Genomic DNA, 18,017 nt, shown 5'->3' with positions numbered 1-18,017 from the left:
GCTGTAATAGGCATTTGTATCTGTAAGCTGTGCAGCAAATACTGAATATCAGCAGCTTGTTCTTTCTCACTCTTCCAGCATGTAGGAGGTATACCGGATGTGAACGGGCTGCTTAGATAGCTTGTCTTACTTTGTGCTCAAGAGCTCATGTTTCCTCATTCGGGGGATAAACCGGATGTAAAGCCTGCAGCTGATTCTCTCTCTCTGCATGCGTCTGCAGTCTAGAGCTCCTGGACCGATCCTGACGGCAGGAGGTAAGAACCCGGTGATGGAGCTGAATGAGAAACGCCGCGGCCTCAAATACGAGCTGATATCGGAGAGCGGCAGCAGCTACGACAAACGCTTCATCATAGAGGTAGGAAAACAAACACACCTCCACTCACTGCTCCGCTCTGTCTCCGATGTCTTCTCTTATTAGGAGCAGATGAACGACAGAATGCGTTTTATGTTCAGAGCTTCCTGTATATGAAAACAGCTTTAAATGCCAGCAAACGCAGCCGAACATGAAACTAGTTTAGTCCCTGTAAAATCGCTGCTGTAGTTTGTTTTCTGCTTGCTTTTTAAGGCTATATGTTGTTGCAGTGCTTTATGCAAGAAGCTCTGTGTTTCTTTATGTGGCGATGATTTCCTTTGGCATTAACAACAAAAGAGCTGCATATGTAGATGTCTTATTAAGAAACAAAGGTGCTCCAGAGACAATGTTAACGACAGGTGTGGGACTGAATTACTCATATCACATAGCAGTTACTTTAATTTCCGGTTTCTCCCTTGTCGATTAAGTCATTATTAAAACAAAAGAAGAGCTTTTTCAAAGCGGTGCTTCAGGAAAAGGTTGTTTTTGACTTTTTATAGATTAAGCTGGTTGGCATAATCTATAATAGCGTGGCATAATTTATTAGATTTATTGTAACATTGATAATGAAAATCTGTATGTTTCTATTATATGTAAATATAACAAAAATGTAAATTTAATATGTAAATTTGTTTTTTAAATTTTAAGAAAATTCATTTATCTTCAAAAAACAGGGCCTTAACTGGTATTAGTCTACAGACATCAGGCTTAATCATGCTAACATGCTTTAAAGGGGGATTTAAGGAAGCAGGAGTTAATTGTTTTAAATAAAATTCTAATATTGCAATTTAAAAGTTGGATAAACAGTTTACTGCACTGTATGTTTGCTAGCAACAAAATAAAGAAATGCACATTCAATGAGAATCAGTTCTGCAGCTGTACTGAAGCCGTGTTGTGTTTGTGCAGAATGTGTTTTAAATTTTTACATGATGGGAATCGAGGCAGCCCGCTCAAATTCAAGCATTTTGATTTTCTTCTTTCTTTCAAACATAAACTTTTTCTCTAACCATCGGGGAACAGCGTTTTGTTCTTATTAATAAAGTTATTGTTGAGTCGATCTTGTACACAAATCCAAGTGGTTTTTTTGTTCTTCTTTGTTGTCTTGAAGACTTCAGTTTTTAGCAGGAGGAACCCTGTTAATATGAGCTCTCATCTCTGTGTGCGATAACAGGTTGAGGTAGACAAGCAGGTTTTTCGGGGAACGGGTCCCAACAAGAAAGTAGCCAAAGCCAGCGCTGCGCTCGCTGCTCTGAACAGCCTGTTCTCCGGCTCTAAATCTACGACCAACAAGAAGAAACGGCCAAACCCTCCAGTGAGTAAAACATTAAGGTTCTCAGAATGACTTTCAAATTAACGTCCTGCATTGTGTCCTGCAGATATTGACAGATGAGACAAATCAGAGAGTTTTAAACTTAAATCAGTCTTTTTCCTTTTAGCAGTTAGATCAGGATGTGAGTAAAATGTTGATAAATTCCCAGTGAAAGAAAACATGTATTGTTCTTACTGTGGTCTATTTTTTGTGCAGCCAAAGCGACCCGTGGCTTCGGTCCTCACCCTCCCAGCCCTCGCTGCCAGACCTCCACGGGTCCCCATTATCCCCAGAGCTCCCTACATCAGCACCCCACCCGCACATGGATACATCCCACCAGGTGAGTCACACAGCAGTCACATCATTGTTTAACATGTCCGTTACATATACCAAGGGGAAAATTAATAAATCAATACTCCTTCATTTGACTGACTGTTATTAAGCTGTACAAACCTGCGTTATACTGAATGATCTTTAATTCAGTGCTCAGGATTTACACCAGAGTGTAAAGTGTTTTAATTAGCTTCCTCTTGCTGTTAGCCTTCTGTATAAGAATCTGGAAATAAAATCAGTCCCCTACAAAACAAACAACCTTTATTTCCCACATACACAGTTATACAGGGTACAAGATGTAGTGAAATTCTTGCGTCCGAGCTGCAGACATAGCCGCGCCATTCCAGGGCTTGGTTTTAAGCATGGGGGGGGGGGTCTAGCCAGGACCTACTGGATACCGGGTGGGAATTGAACTTGTGACTCCTGCTCCAAAGGTGTGTAGTCTTACCACTACACTATCCAGTGTCCAGGTCCAAGAGAATGGAGCAGATTAGCACCAAATATTTACCCAGAATAAATTTGAAGGACCTATCTCAAGTAGTTTTCTAGATAATGGATCTAGTGCTAACAACACCTCACCCTGATTTATTTATTGGAGAAAACTAATGACAGCCTGGACCCAAAATTTTGTATAATTCATATTAAGACATGTCTTTCCCAAGATTTCTTTCAGGCAAATTCATCTTGGTCTGGTAGGATTATTATTTTTATTTGATGAACTGACATGACCCTTGTGTCCACCAATTACAGTAGATTAGATCTTTTTTTTCCCCCATTTGAGAGTAACTTTAGCCATAATTCGGTGCTCTCTCACTGGTAAATACACACTCGTGTTCCATCTGCGCCTCACAATTAAAGCTGTAGCAGATTGATGGTGCTACATTAATTGAGTGCAACATTGAATTGCCCCCCAGTGCTGTACAAAGCTGCTCAGATTAACAAAGTTTCTGGCGAGGTTCATAATAAAAGGGCAGCTGAGCAGACAATCTACAAGGGAAAAAGGGCTGGAAGCACAACAGTTTTTAATATGATTCAACATAAATGTAGGTGAAAACTATTGCTGAGATGATAATAGATTACAAAAGCTGTGGGTGATACTGGTGTGTATATATAGGTGCTATTTAATGATAACATTTGATTTATTTTATCCCCCCGCAGGTTTTGGTGCTCCTTATGGTTACAGCCCTGCAGGCACCCTCCCTGCTTACGGTAATTTCCTAGTTTCACTTTCGATCCTTAATCCATCCATTTAATCTATTCCATCACCCCAACATTTGAGTTTCTTTTTCTTTCTTTCACTCTTCCTCAGGTTTTCCCTCCAGAATGCCCTCAGTAGTTGTCCCAGTCATCAGAGTTCCCACAGCATACCCCGTCACCCACCTCTACCCCTATTAGGACTCTCCCTCACCCACTTCACAGGAAGTCACTTGTTAAAGGAATATCCTGACTGGCTGTGTATTCACGACACAAACCCAACCCTGCAGTCTACAAACCTTTAAGCATCAAATCAGGCAGTGGGATTTTTGTACAGCATTCATCCTCTGGGCTAAAACAGTTTCACAGTCATGTCATTACTATCCATGTGAACACAGAGTTTGACAAAAAAGCTCTGTATCATTAAATCATTACGCAATCAAAAGTTCAGCGTTTAATGAGCAGTGTATGGAAGACTGGTGAGGTAAATATGACAAATTAAACAGCCCTACATGTCCTGCTGGGTAATACATCCAGCAGAGAACACAATAATACAGTGTAGTTTGTTTTTCTTAAAACTTACTAAACAAAAATATATTATCCACTTAAATGTCATTAGTATTATGAGGCGCAATAAACAATAATTTATGACCATGGTTGAGTTTCGTATTGTGGGAATTTCTGTATAGGACGACTACATGATTATCGGTGAGAGTTTTTGCAGTGGGGGGAAAAGCCACTGGTTCTAATACATCATCCTACAGTGTTCCTAAATTATTTTAATGATCCAAACATTCCCTGTAGGATTAAATTAACAGGATAGTGATATATTTAGAGGCTCTTATTTTGTTCCCTTCGATCTACTGAAGATGGCTACTGCAGAGAATTAAATATGGCATGAGCATTACAAGGAAGTGAAGTGAGACTACTGAAAATACGATGCAGTAAATATGTAAATAAATACATTAAATGTTCAGAAGGGATTTAAAAATACATTTAACTAAGTATTAAGTATCTACAAAACAAATGTAATATACTAGCAGGTAGGTTACTTAAAACTAAATGCATAAATTCAGGTTTTTAGGGAACTAAATTAGCAACAACTACACACGGATGATGAAATGGCTCACTAAAACTAACTTTTAGCAAAAGAAACACAGATGACAAAGAATACGATGGGAATATTCAATAAAACATCATCTCTAGTTAAATTATTTATTTATTTAATTTCCCTAAAGTGTCCCAAAGCTTACCATATTCTATTTGATTTAATAGATTTAAAAACAAATGTTTAACTACTCGAGGGAACTAAATTAAGACCGGGTATAAAGTGACTACAAAGTAGCAAACTAAATTTTTTTTAATTATTTTTTTTTATATATATTTTGAAAAAAAGAGAGTAACAAATATTCAATGTGGAAACTAGAGAACTAAAAATACATCTGGAGGGAACCAAAGACCTTTCAAATCTAAGTAACTACTAAATACCAACAATATGGAGCTATACCGTGATTGTAAAGAACCAAAAGAGCCAACACCACACTAAACATACAATAATTCAGCGTCCCTAATAGAGTAAAAAAAAAAATCAGTTGTTGTAGGGAAATGAATAATTATAAACATACTTTGTTAAATTAAAGCATGTCCTTGAGGTGAAAGTGATCAGAGCTTCTTTGTCAAAAGGCTATGTATTCCTTTAACAATCATTCATATATGTGAATGTTGTTTTGTATTTTCATTTCTCTCCGTTTTCTGCAGATGTTTTGTTTCTGTTAGAGAGAGAAAAAAGACAGGTTTACAATATTCGGTTGCACTGAGAAATATTTTCCTTTCGTTTGGATATCGAGTGTCCGAGTTTACACTTACTGTTGAGTATGAGCCATTTTGTGTTGAGTTCAAATAATTTCTTCTCAGAGAGCTGTTTTATGTTTGTAGGTAATATTCTTTTTAAATAAATTAATATTTTTGTCAACAACTGATTAACTTGTGGTCCCCAGTTTGTTGCATGCTGAAATTTCTAATTAGTATATTGTATTAGTCACACTAATTACTCTGTTACAGGACAGGCTTTCTTGCCAAATATGTGAAACGTTTAGTTTTTCCCATGCCGATGGATATTCATCGCATTAACCAATGTATGGTATTGCTAAAAAGCCTCTGGACACCACAACCGACAGGCGAACTGGAGGGTGCTGACAGTCCGTGGGTGATACTGGTCACAGAGAGGTTTACAATGCTGCATCAGATCCCGTCTTTAGTGAAGCAACGTCTTTGTGATCATTCTCACCTAGCGGCAGTCAACAACCACCCAGTTTCTAGCAACTAGTGGCAGGGTCGACCCCAACTGCTACTGGGATCGTATATGTCAAAACGTGGGTAAGAAATAATTGTAAAGTATTGAACATCCACAGTCAGGCAAATATAACCTGAAGAAACTTTGTCCTGACTTGGGTAATAGAAATGCAAAACATACTCACCTATTCCATCTCACGTGTCCTCTAAGAAACCCTTAAACATGACCTCAAGTTTATTATAATTGTTACATCCAATTTTCATAGCTCTGGCTTTTGTTAGCATCATATTTTAAACTTTCAAGGCCAAGCACTTTTTAAAATAAAATCTCTGAATTTTTTGATGTACAAACAGATTTTTTTTTTTAAATATGAAATCTGTCTTTCTGCAGTATTTATCAACTCAAAACCTTCTTAAATTTGAAGATAAAGTCCACCCGGTGCCTTCAGAAAAGAAGCTTTATTATCTTTGACATTAACAAATTTGTCATTGGCTAATTGAAGAATCTCAAGATAATTATTAATTTGAAGCTTCTAAAATTCATTATTTAAGGCTTTGTGTCAGAGGCGTGAAGGTTTTAGTCCTTGCAGTACATACAGAACAGTTGTTAGTTAATTAACTGTTAATATAGCGATAGCTTTAGAGCAGGATAACAGGTATTAATGTGCACAGGTCTTAAAAACAATTAAATTAGATTTCTAAACAATGCTAGTAAAGCCATGTCTGCAGTAATCTCTAATGCTCTTTCTGCCTGACTTTACATCGTGGTCACCAAGTACAAGGCTTTAATGGGTTTCTCTATTTATCTGTAGGTTTCTCTGTTTCCCTGTTTAAAGGGCTTGCATCCATCATGCATGCATTGAATCTACTTAATTCTTCTGGCCTTTAACAATCCTGAGAGCCAATAAAGCTTCCTCTAAAAACAGCAGCACCCTGAATGTTAGGGATCCGTATCCTGCTCTGCTCATGTTACAGGTTAAATTGATGACACTGGATGTTTGGTTTGTTTGTTTGTTTTTGTTAAACTGACTGCAGAGAGAAGAAAATATCTTAAAGGTGGAGTTTTAATGAACTGCATTAACACCATTTAAAAACCAAAACTGTTGCACTCGATGAGTTTTGATCCCCTGGGGCTTGTTCCAGTAAGTGAGTTTAGTTTGATAAACTTGTGATGAAGGAAACTCTGGGTTTTCTGCTCCTGAAGGAGAGCTCACATTCTGGGTAAGTTTCTACAACAAACTCCCCGAGGGCTCCACCGTGAACCTGCTCAGGCTGAAGCAACTGTCTCACATTCATTTCCTCACTCATACAGTTGATCTCCAAGCCCGTATCCTCGATCAACTACAGTATAGAGAAAAGTGCAGTTAGGTTCACTGCTTACACTGAATCGGGAAGAAAACCTTATCGCCACCTACAACATATTAAGACTTTTATTCATACTTTGACTTTACTAGCATAAAGTAAAGCCCTGCATTATTCACAGGTCTAAATAAGCTTCGTTTCTCTTATACTATGCCTCAGTGCAGCTCCCCAATTTATCCTCTGTGTTAATGAGCAGTTCGACTGTTAACACATCAATGATACAAATTAAAGTCGACTAAAACACAACATTTCCGAATTTTGTGCTGCCTCTGTTTTCTGTGCTGAAAGCGTCTCTCTTGCGACTTCCTGTTTGGAAACTCGTTAAACTCTGGTCAACCAAGACGACCTCTTACGACTTCCTGTTTAAAAATACTGCTGGATAAACTTCCTGTTTTGATGGTCCCCTCTTCATGACCATCATGCTACAGCTACCTGCGTCTCCACACAAATCTGCAGAATCAGACTAACATATGTTTATAAAACATGGGGGTAACTTCAACGTCTAAAAAAAATGAAGCCAGCCTGGAAGTGCCTGTATTCTTTTCAATGGCCAGCAGGGGGCGACTGCTCTGGCTGCAAAAAAACGAGGCAACTCTCTTGTTTTGTGAGAAAGTGCATTACTACAGTTGTGAAGGAGGATTATCCTAGGTATGCTCATTGGCTAACTAGCTACACTAAGATGAAAATGGTAAAAACACTCTGCTCGAGACGTCATAGAGACCTCATTAACCATTGGGTGACATCCTAGTAGCTGTGTTCATCTTTTATACCGCCTAAGGGCAGGAACAGCTCGACTAGCAAATGATTTTAACTTTTGAAAAAGTTCAAATCTCTATGATTAACAAGCTCCAGCTTTTGTTGACAGAGGGTGGACCATAACCCTTGACACGACAGATTCAGTGGCTGGTAGGCAAGCTAGCTTTCAGAGACAGTAACCAACTGTGGCCACAAGATGGCAGTAATTTTCAGATTGGATATAGGCTGAGATCCGCTTCAGAACAGCAGCTTTTGGTATGGACTTATTCTTAGTGGGTTTATCTACTCTCAGAAAAAAAGCCTTCCATTAGCTGATAATGATTCCTAATCATGTTAACCCTGCCTGTCTCCTCTCCGCAGGCGGCCTGTACATCGACAGTGCCTATTACCAGCCGCAGACCATAGCCACACCTATAATCATCCACCTGGGCCCTCAGGATCTTTTCTGACCCTTCCAGTCCACAGAGGAAAGACACAGCAACAAACTCCAACCTCCCGTTGAATCCCTCACCCTTATTAAACACTGTCAGCACCCCTGGACTACAGCGGCACAGCTCTCCCGGGCTTCTCCTTCAACAGCAGCAATATTGAAAGCAATATAGGAGAAGGAAACGCCCCGGGCAATGCTCTAACAGGTCCAGGTCTGGTTTTTGGGGAACAGGAGGCTACAGTCGAGACTCACTTTTTTCTGTCAGAAAATAATAAAACACGAAGCAATACCCCTGCTGCCTTCGGGAATCTCAGCGTGTCCCAAAGCAGCTCGACTCGAAGCGCTATTTCCAGTCCAGCTGCTGAACTCAAACAGGCCATCAGCACATTCACAACAGTGTGACCTACTGTATGTAAATATGACATTTACTATCTGTACATATGGATGTGTGTGTTTTAAATATATATATAAATATATAAACATGTTAATAGATTTGAATATGTAAAACCCAGCATTTATAATCTATCTGAATGTAAATACACTAGTGACTGAAGTAGGTTTGTATTTAAAGCACTCTCAGATATGATATCTATAAATATTGAAACTTACATTTTACAAATTGTCTATAACGCTGTATTGCTATGTTGATTCTATATAATCCCAAATTTAACATTATTGCATATAGTAGATTAAGTAGTAATTTTCCAATCTGATTGTCTTCATGTTTTCCATCTCTGCTGGTATGGTTTAATCAGTGGTTCCCAATATACGGGATAAGGACCCATAAGAGGTCACATGGCAAGTTTTTAAATAGGCAGTTTAAAGAAGTTTATTCTAAATCAACATTATTAAATCCTTAAACTAGATTAAATTTAATTCACACAGTGTCTATTCACAACAACAGTGGCTTATACTTTGTTGCCGTTTTATCTCTAATATTATACAAACAGATAATCGACTATGAGAAACACTTGGAAACAGTGGGAAGAACTCCCTTTTGTATACCATCTACATCTATCTAGATGTTCAAAAAGAGTTATAAAAATATGATCTTCTCGATCTATAAAGAAAAGGAAAATATTTAAATTAAGTGAATGTCTCTATTTAAAAACAAACAAACAAAAAATTCATGATGTGATATTATAGTATATAGTATATCAGAAATCTGTTCACTATTTTTATTACAAATTATATCAGTAAGGAAGCTGACTAAATATTCACTGATAATTTATGGGACAGGGGTGGGATTAAATAAGTGTATACTTCTTCCCACTCCCTTTCAACATGTAAATTAATCAGAATGTTTTTTTTGTATGTAATTTGTATAGTATATTTTTTTTCCTCTCATTTCTTTTCTAAATGTACTTGTATATTGTTCACATGTTGAAATAAATTACCAATCAATCAATCAATCTATATACGTACCATCTGCATTCATTCAAATATAACCCCAAGTAAATAAAGTAGTGCTTTCAGCGTTAATCTCGTTAAAATGGCGTTAACGCCTTAACCGCATTAACGCGGCAAATCTCCGTCTCCACCGTGCGTGGGGCTTCACGGCGTCAATGCGTTAGCGCGGTTAGCTCGTTAACGCGTTAGCACCGTGCAGCCCCAAGCACGGAGCGATACGCACTAACTCGCTAACGGAGACGTTAGCGCCATAACTGCGTTAATGTGGTTATGGCGTTGACGTCATCTTAACAAGATTAACGCTGACAGCGCTAAAATAAAGTCTCAGCTTAAAAATCAAAGATGCCTGTTATTCTCATGGCGTGGTCATGTTCAATGAAAATTCTTTGAGTTTCGACAACAAGCCTTCATCAGGAAATAGTACCTCTTTGCTACTTCCACTAATAAAAGTCTTTGTTTATTAAAACAATAGCAAAGTTCCATTGCAAAGCACATAGCTGCCCGGGCGCTGCACTGGGTGAATGGGTTAAATGCAGAGGAGCAATTTCCCTATGGGGACTAACATATACACACAACCTGGTGTGAAGGATATTCCACCAATAGGATGAGGCGTACAAAAGGATGTCCACATAAAAAGACATCTTTGGATCAAAAAGGACAATCTACGGGTCATCAACCTGGACATCCAGAACCCATCCGAATTTCAGGTTTTGGAACGGACCACTTCGTTCTTTACATACAAAGAAGCAACAAATAAAGAAGACGTACACAAACACAAGCTTCGATTTATAAATTACAGACCAGCAAACACCTCGGCCTAAATGAGGGCTTTCTGTAGATGTGAGTGCTTTTTGTTGATTCCTATTGCTAGAAGATTCCTGTTGGTTGCACATGACTAGAGAAAAGCGACGGTTTCCATCCCTCTTTCTAATTTTCCCAGATTGAACATCATCGACTCCTCTCCCCACGTCCCTCCCACCAGCGATTCAAGCGGGGGAGGCGATGAATGGAAACGACAACAACTACAGCCCATCTACTGCCGAATTTATGACCTCAGATGTAACTGTGCTCGTGACATGTTTTATATTTAGGGCATTGCATCATGTTGTGAATTAAATTCACAATATGATGCAATGTGACAGGATATCATACCTTTTTTTCAAAAATCTCACACACAAAGGCTGAATGTTTGATCCTCTTACATAACTGACACAACATATGAATAAAAAGATGAGTTCTCCTCTCTCCATGTTCTTCATAGTCCAGCTATGTGCCATGCTTCTTTTATAGTGAAGCTAAAAACATCTCCAAGGATATGTCTGTGCATCCTTAATCACAGCTTCTTCCTGTGCCTCGGCCTGTCCTCTCTCCTCTGTCCTCTTGATGCATTTTAGGAAGTGAGACATCCCTCAGCTTGAAGTACTGAGATTGATTCAGGGTCACAGCGAGGAGGACAGGGGAGACGAAGAGGCACAGATTAAAGCCTCATTAAATCCTGCTTGCTTGTGGAGTTTGTATGCCAAAGAGCACTAGAGTATTGGAGGTAAAACATGAGCATGCCATGTGAATAAAAGCATTTCAAGTCATTTTTAATAAGATTTTTAAGCTTTTCTATATCTGCCTTCCAAACTGCAATTCAAACAAAAACGACCTAAATGAAGAAAGCACTGCACCCCAAACGCACTCTAAACACGTCTCAGTCTTAGGTGAAAATTTTGGGAACCACTGGTTTAAAACGTTTGTAGACTTTCCTGAAAGAAAAGGTCCACAAGCTTGTTAACAGTGCCAATTCAAAATTCTAATATAATTATAATATTCTGATATTTATCACAGTATACATATTAATGATATATATATATATATATATATATATATATATATATTAGGGGTGCAACGATACACAAAATTCACGGTTCGGTTCGATACTTTGGTGTCACGGTTCGATATTTTTTCGATACAAAAAATGTTCATGCCTTTTTAATTTGTCATTTATTAAAATTATAAAAATATATTTTAACTCAAAAGTACAGTTTTTAAAATTAATGTTGCTGAAACAACAAAGTAATAAAAAATAAATCTATCTGATTGAGAAATCACTCATCTTTGGAAAAGAGAGTTTATTACAGAGAAATGGCTCTTTCCAAAATAAGCTATACTATACGCTTCTTCTGGGCTATATTCTCAGCAGCATATTAAACATATCAGGTGATTAGTAAATCTGCGTTCGACTACTCCACCTAGGCTGCACTGTCGAGCGCAGATCCACTGAGCGCTCAACACAGACAGCATCGTCAGAAGGAAAGTTGATAAAATAAATTAAAAATTTTGTGTTGTTCGATACATATGCGTACCGAACCGAAAGCACTGTATCGAAAGGTTCAATATCGATACGAGTATCGTTGCACCCCTAGTATATGTATATATAAATATATATGTATATGTATATACACAGTATGTTTACAGAATATACTACAGAAAATCAATCAACAAAACAGAATTTGCCTTTTTTGGCTCATTTGGTATTAAATACATTTTATGCATTTCATGGTGCCGCAAAAATCAGTGCATGGCAAAACATATTTATTTAAATTAGCATTTTACCAATGGCATCACCATCAAAATTGTGCCAGACATTTGCTGCATTGCTAGTGTGCATTAAATACTTTTTATTTAGCGTGCCAGCCAATGAAAAAGAAGAAGAAGGAAAAAAACAAATAAATCCATGTCAGTGATTTGCTGTAGGTTGTTAGCTTTACTTTGATAAGCACAGATGAAATACAGTTTCCATTGTTCTTCAGTTACAGGTTTGTTGGTTTGTTTTTTTTACTTTTATTTAACCGGGAAGTGAAGAGTGCGTTTCTTAGGCCGATACAGGGAGCATTAATCTAGTAAAACATGCAAACTGCACAGAAAGACCCAACACATGTTTGAAACCAGCAGCATCTGTGCTAATCACTGAGCCACCGCGCTCCTCATTAAAACCAATGTGAGCAGCAGTCAAGCGCAAAGTAGCACTCTGAAGCTGCTCCAGTTCTACATGATTGTAGCAAGGATGCAACAATCCAACATTTTCCAGTTCACGTTTCACCACTCTGGTACCAGTGTTTAAATGAAACAAGGGCTGGGAAATCATTTCTATGGCATCATCAGGCTTGACTCGAGATGTGAGTAAAATAAAATGTTACAAATAAATATCCAACAAAAGACAAAAGTGTAAATGAAATGTTATCACTCGTGCTTACAACACACATCAGCTTTCCAAGAAGTGTAGCAGCTCACAGCTGATCGCAAGTGGACTCTGAGTCGAAATGAATTTAACAGATGACCTCACATCTGACCAATATCCAATCCAAATACAGACTACTTGTTGCGTCCCTAGGTTATAAATACTCATTATTGTATAGACACTTCATTAACATGTTTTAGCTGTATACCAGAAACTATGTATGGAGGCACACAGGGCTACAGATGTTAATAGAATAGTGACTAGCTAACGTTAAGAGGTACCTAAAATATGCTTAAATTAACCAGTTTCTGGGGCAAAAAAAACTCTTCAAGACAATTTAGCAAATTTGGTGGGAAAAACAACTGAGAGACATTTTTTAAAAAGTAAGTTACAGCATCAGTACAATTTGATTTAAAAGAATGAAACATTTCTCGAAGCAGCAGCAGATCATATTACATTTCTGGTGACTGGAAGCACAACTGTCTCAAGCAATATTCAACTCAGGAACATCCAAACCATAAAAAACAAAACAAGAGTGCAAACTTGATCTGATTATGAGATGTGGAAATTCTCTACAGTGTAACTGCAGAAGGGATGAAACAATGTTCTGACAGATTATATTACAATGAATGCCACCGTGGATACAGTGGCATTCATTGTGATATCCAGATTGTTGTGTTGAATGTCTCTGGTAGAATGTAAAACATGTACAACATTTTTCCTTCTTGTGCAGATGATTTATCAGCATTATGTATCCAAAAGATGAAGAATTATTAAAATTATGTTTTTTTATTTCATTTTTCAGTTTATCATTTAATTCAGAATTCATTTTAAGGTCTAAGTTTAACTTTGAAGATTTACTTTTGGCTTTGGACATGAGAGTGATATCATGAACGACGCCTTTAGAGTGTTAAACGGTAACAAACCTACCACCCGTCGCTGTATGGAAGTTCATTAACAACAAAAGTATAAAACCACAAAATGTGACCAAGTTTATTAAATTCAGTGTATTTTAAACCTGATAGGCCAGCACTACTAACTGGGTCAAAATGCGAGTAGAAATTGCTTCATTATCTCACGTTTGCAACTTTTACATGTCAACATCTGTATTTACAATTCTCAAGATTTTTTTAATAACACCTTATCACAACCACTATGAATAAAGTGTGTATTAGTAGTTAATTATCTTCAATTAATAGTTATTTACGGCTGCTAAAAATAATAATAATTTGAGTTGGGTAATGGTTACTGTAACCAAGCTGCAATTTGACAAGAAACAACCAGATAAGTAACCAGATGACGATCTGTCCGATCAAAATAACATAAGATTGTGAACTTTTGTCCTGTTTCTCTTTGCTGCTGATTATTAGTGTTATCAACTTATCTGCTGCTCTCAGTCAAACACAGACACACATTCAACAAGTGTATTAATAAGTTATTAATATAGTTTCCCCACAAAAGAGTGTCAAATATAAATATAAGATAAAAAATGTAATATATTAACATGTTATATTAATAATTCAATTAAATACTATTAATTGTGCAAATAAGTTCATTATTTTTAATTTTTCAATGCTAAATTATTTTTTAATTAACTTACATTTATTTACACTTTTTAAAATTATTATTATGTTTATTTTTCCATTCAAATGTATCTTTTCTTCACATTTTGGATTAATTCATTCATTTACCTATTTATTTATATATTGTCACATTTCTCCTTCATTAAGCAAAGGAGGCACTTTTTGTTTTCAAATGTTTGTTTTTTTTGAAATTGGAAATTATTTTCAAATTAATTTTAAAACATTGTTTTCATTCATTTCTTCTTCTTTTTTTTTTTTAAATTTCATTATTTACTTTTTTATGCACTTAGGGCTGAGGCACCTATGTAATCCATTTGAGAACAAGTCCAAACTCAGAGTATTCAGTCATATGTACAGCATTTCATAATTCCCTATACCAACCCTAACCTGATCACATCTGCAAACACACCTTAATAACTGAGTCTGCAATCTCTCTTAGAGTGGAGTTCTGCAATCTCTTAAACTAAACTGAAATCTTGGATTGAAATTCCTCTTTTTTTTGTCATTCTTGAACTTCCATACATCTCTGTAATCTGGATTTCTTGTCTTTAATGTGCAAAATGAAAAGTGTTTTTCTGATTTGTGACACCAAAGCAAAACAGAGAAATTGATTAAAAGTGCAACATGAATAGAAGAAAGGGATAAAAGGAGGAGTTGTAGAAATGTGTACCAGTTGTTTGCTTCTAACCTCTTTTTCATCAGGGCGAGCGCTCCCCAAGTCACGCTCAGCTGCTGCGGAGCTAATTACATCTGAGAGAAGAAAAAGAGTGAAAGAAATGTCTGATTACACACTGAGAGAATCAGATAGCAGCACAAAACAAGACATTTAAAGCAGCTGTTTGTATAAAAAGCTGCAGCACTTAATGAGAAGAAATGTGTAGAAAGAGTGTAACTCTGCAGGATGCTTATTCGGTCTCCAGTATCCCACCGATGTTTCCTCCATCTCACCTCGATGCTACATGACAGCCAGGAGACTAAAAACAGACTTAACACATTTTAATTTTCCACTGAATTAAAACCAGTGTTACTGCTATCGAGGTAACGTTCAGTTTTATTACAACCACTGATCAAAGTCAAAGTGTTGATGTTTTCACCTGCTGATTCATGTCTGAAATGTTTGTGTGTCTTTTAAATAAACTTTCATTTCCCCTAAGGCAGCACTTTGTTCTGCTTTAGTGAAATTGCAAACGTCACATAACCAGAGATGGGCGAGTTACTGTGTATCTGATTACTTTTTTCAAGTAACGAGTAAAGTAAGGGATTACTATTGCAAAAACGGTAATTAGATTACCGTTACTTTCCCGTAGGAACGCTGCGTTACTGCGTTACTAAAACCGTGATTTTTTGCGAGAATGTCTCACGATAGTGACGTAAGCGAGTGCACCGTTAGTGACAACAGCTGTGTGCAGATCAACAATGGATCACATATCGATTGTGGGAGAGAGTATGAGCGTGCAGCGTTTAAAGTGTGGAAGTACTGACCTTACTTTGAGTTTGATTCCATAAAAAGTGACAAAAACATTAGCGTCCATTGTGCGTGCGAAGAAAACTTCTTTTTACAGCGAAAAAAAACCCCAAAACTTCCGAGCAAGCGCCGAGTGCGCAACGACGTAATGGGAAACTCACAGAGACACTCGCGGAATCTTCCACTGACCACGGCACACCTGCACCAGGGTAAACCTCCGCCTACCGTAGTCCTGCTTTACAGGTGAAAATAGAGCAACAGGACCGCTGAGTCTTTGATTTTATTTATTTTCTGCTGTGTTTTACTTGCATCTATTTGAAAGACTGAGTGTAAACACAAAAAATATTTTATTTTATGTGCGGGAATGTGTAGAAAATAGGTTTAAATGTTAAACTAATTTATTCAAGTCAGAGAATGTTGCATATAATTTAATCTTTGCTTGATGCATAAAGTTAAAAGATTAAAACTAATAAAACAAGTTTAAAAAAAGAGACTTTTCCATTTGATTACATTTTGTATGATGGATTATGTAGAAAAAGTAGAATTGGGCTGAAAGATCTATCGCTTTATCACCTCTTCAGGTTGTAAATCGTGTTTTTAAAAAGTAACTAAGTAACTAAGTAATTAATTACTTTTGAAAATAAGTAATCAGTAAAGTAACGGGATTGCTTTTTTGGGGAAGTAATCAGTAATTAGTTACTGATTACTTTTTTCAAGTAACTTGACCAACACTGCACATAACACATATTGATAAAAACTGTAATACTTCTGAGGCTTTTCTGTTTTTCATCAGGGGATCATGTGGAAAGTTATGAAAGCTTGAACTGATGAAAAACTCAGTTTAAGAAATGGTTGTAAAGATACTGAGGGAAAGAAAAAGAAAAAAAGTCACAGCAACAATCTGGATTTTCACTGGATAAAAACCCTGAAAAAGATCTAGGCTGGAATGAAAAGTGGAGTAAGTGTGCAGGTGTTACCAGTCCTGCTGTGTTTACAGTCAAGAGTTTCTCTTCAGGTTTGCACTTCTGAAACCAGAAGTCCAGAAAATCTGAATTCTTGACTATTAAAATAAAAAACTTGACCTTTGTGACTGCGATTTCACCGCAGACAGCAAACGTATGCAGAGAGAAATCATCAACTATCTGTGTACACTTATAAAAGTTAACTAAAAAAAACTAAAACGACGTTTAAAAAAATAATAAAAATAAAAAAATACTAGGGTTGATAATATCAGTCTTTGTTTATTGTGGCAAACTTTTTTGGCAAAAAGATTAAAATAAAATACAAGTCAGAGGGAGGCCATGAAGACCAAAACGAATAACTTCACAATGACTTACGGTGTGATGCAATGAATCGTTATTGCCTCCATTTTTGCAGCTCATGCTTCTTCCCCGTGTACCAGTTTGTGTCCGTGCACAGGAGGGTGAAGATTCTCCAGTTTGAAGGGGGAAAATTGTCTGCATTTGGAGCAATGATGGTGGCATATATGTGCAATTTTTAAAGTATTTCACGACCATCTGGTTCTGTTGTTTGCAGCAGAGGATAGAGTGTTAAAGAATGGCACAGACTTGCAGTCCTGAACGTGAGATTTTTGGCACAGTGTGACATGTGCTGTTTACATCCAGTATTTGCAGTCAGCAGTCTGAGTGCTGCTTCTTAAAACCACCATGAGCCGGAGAAAAGCCTCGACGTCAGCCACCCTGAGATCCCCTACAGCCGACCTGCAATCAGAGCTACAGTACGACACCTCTGCGTGAGATTAAAGCAGTCGTAAGGGATGGGTGGGGTTTTCTTTTTCTTTTTCAGTGTGAGGTGGAAGCATGCAGATGCAGACGGTGAGGAAGGTATCAGATGGAGATCCAGATCCTGCTGGTATTTTTAGCTTTGAGAGAGGAGCCAGAAGGTGTTGGATTACGCAACGTGGGCACATGCCACCCTCACTGATGGCAGTTTGTCATCTTATATGAGCACCGAGGACCACGATGCAAGGAAGTATACTGCTTATTTATGTTCTTACCCAATCAAACACCTCAAACATCGGCCCAGAGCATGAAGAACAATGTAAAACATTTTGCTCTAATATTAATAATAATAGAAACATTCTTGCTGTTGTTGGTTAAACTTTCACACTTCAACCATAATTTCGCAGACAGAAACTGTACATTATATATACGCACCAAGTTAATGGCATCAGTGTGTCTGTGTGTGTTTGTGCTGTTTTTTATTATTCGGTTCATCAGCAGTCAGAGTCTCTTTGTCAACACCCCTGATTTTTTATTACGAAACATATTAATAAATATTTTTT

The 18,017-nt window shown here is 37.3% G+C and overlaps 1 protein-coding gene and 1 long non-coding RNA gene across 5 annotated transcripts in view; one reads left to right on the top strand and one right to left on the bottom strand.

The window, feature by feature from the left end:
- LOC309718381 (spermatid perinuclear RNA-binding protein-like) overlaps positions 1 to 9,371 on the top strand; it is a 102,458-nt gene extending 93,087 nt beyond the window's left edge. Inside the window, exons 14-18 of one of the 2 annotated variants that reach the window (XM_082553536.1) lie at positions 221 to 355; positions 1,524 to 1,664; positions 1,878 to 2,001; positions 3,153 to 3,203; positions 7,959 to 9,371. In XM_082553536.1, coding sequence (XP_082409662.1) covers positions 221 to 355; positions 1,524 to 1,664; positions 1,878 to 2,001; positions 3,153 to 3,203; positions 7,959 to 8,047 — 540 coding nt within the window. In that variant the 3' untranslated portion in view covers positions 8,048 to 9,371. Of the gene's footprint in view, positions 1 to 220; positions 356 to 1,523; positions 1,665 to 1,877; positions 2,002 to 3,152; positions 3,204 to 3,303; positions 4,004 to 7,958 lie in introns of those variants that run through there. The other variant, XM_082553537.1, reaches the window with a different exon arrangement.
- Positions 1 to 18,017, bottom strand: part of LOC309718390 — a 69,526-nt gene that overhangs the window by 2,597 nt on the left and 48,912 nt on the right. For 2 of the 3 annotated variants that reach the window (XR_014279956.1, XR_014279957.1), the window contains one exon: positions 14,936 to 14,997. This is a non-coding gene — a long non-coding RNA (uncharacterized lncRNA). Of the gene's footprint in view, positions 1 to 14,935; positions 14,998 to 15,729; positions 15,859 to 18,017 lie in introns of those variants that run through there. The other variant, XR_014279958.1, reaches the window with a different exon arrangement.

This window comes from Aulonocara stuartgranti, assembly GCF_965226115.1.
Source record: "Aulonocara stuartgranti genome assembly, chromosome: 12".
NCBI classification, from domain to species: domain Eukaryota; kingdom Metazoa; phylum Chordata; class Actinopteri; order Cichliformes; family Cichlidae; genus Aulonocara; species Aulonocara stuartgranti.
This window is presented reverse-complemented; position numbering and strand designations above follow the sequence as displayed.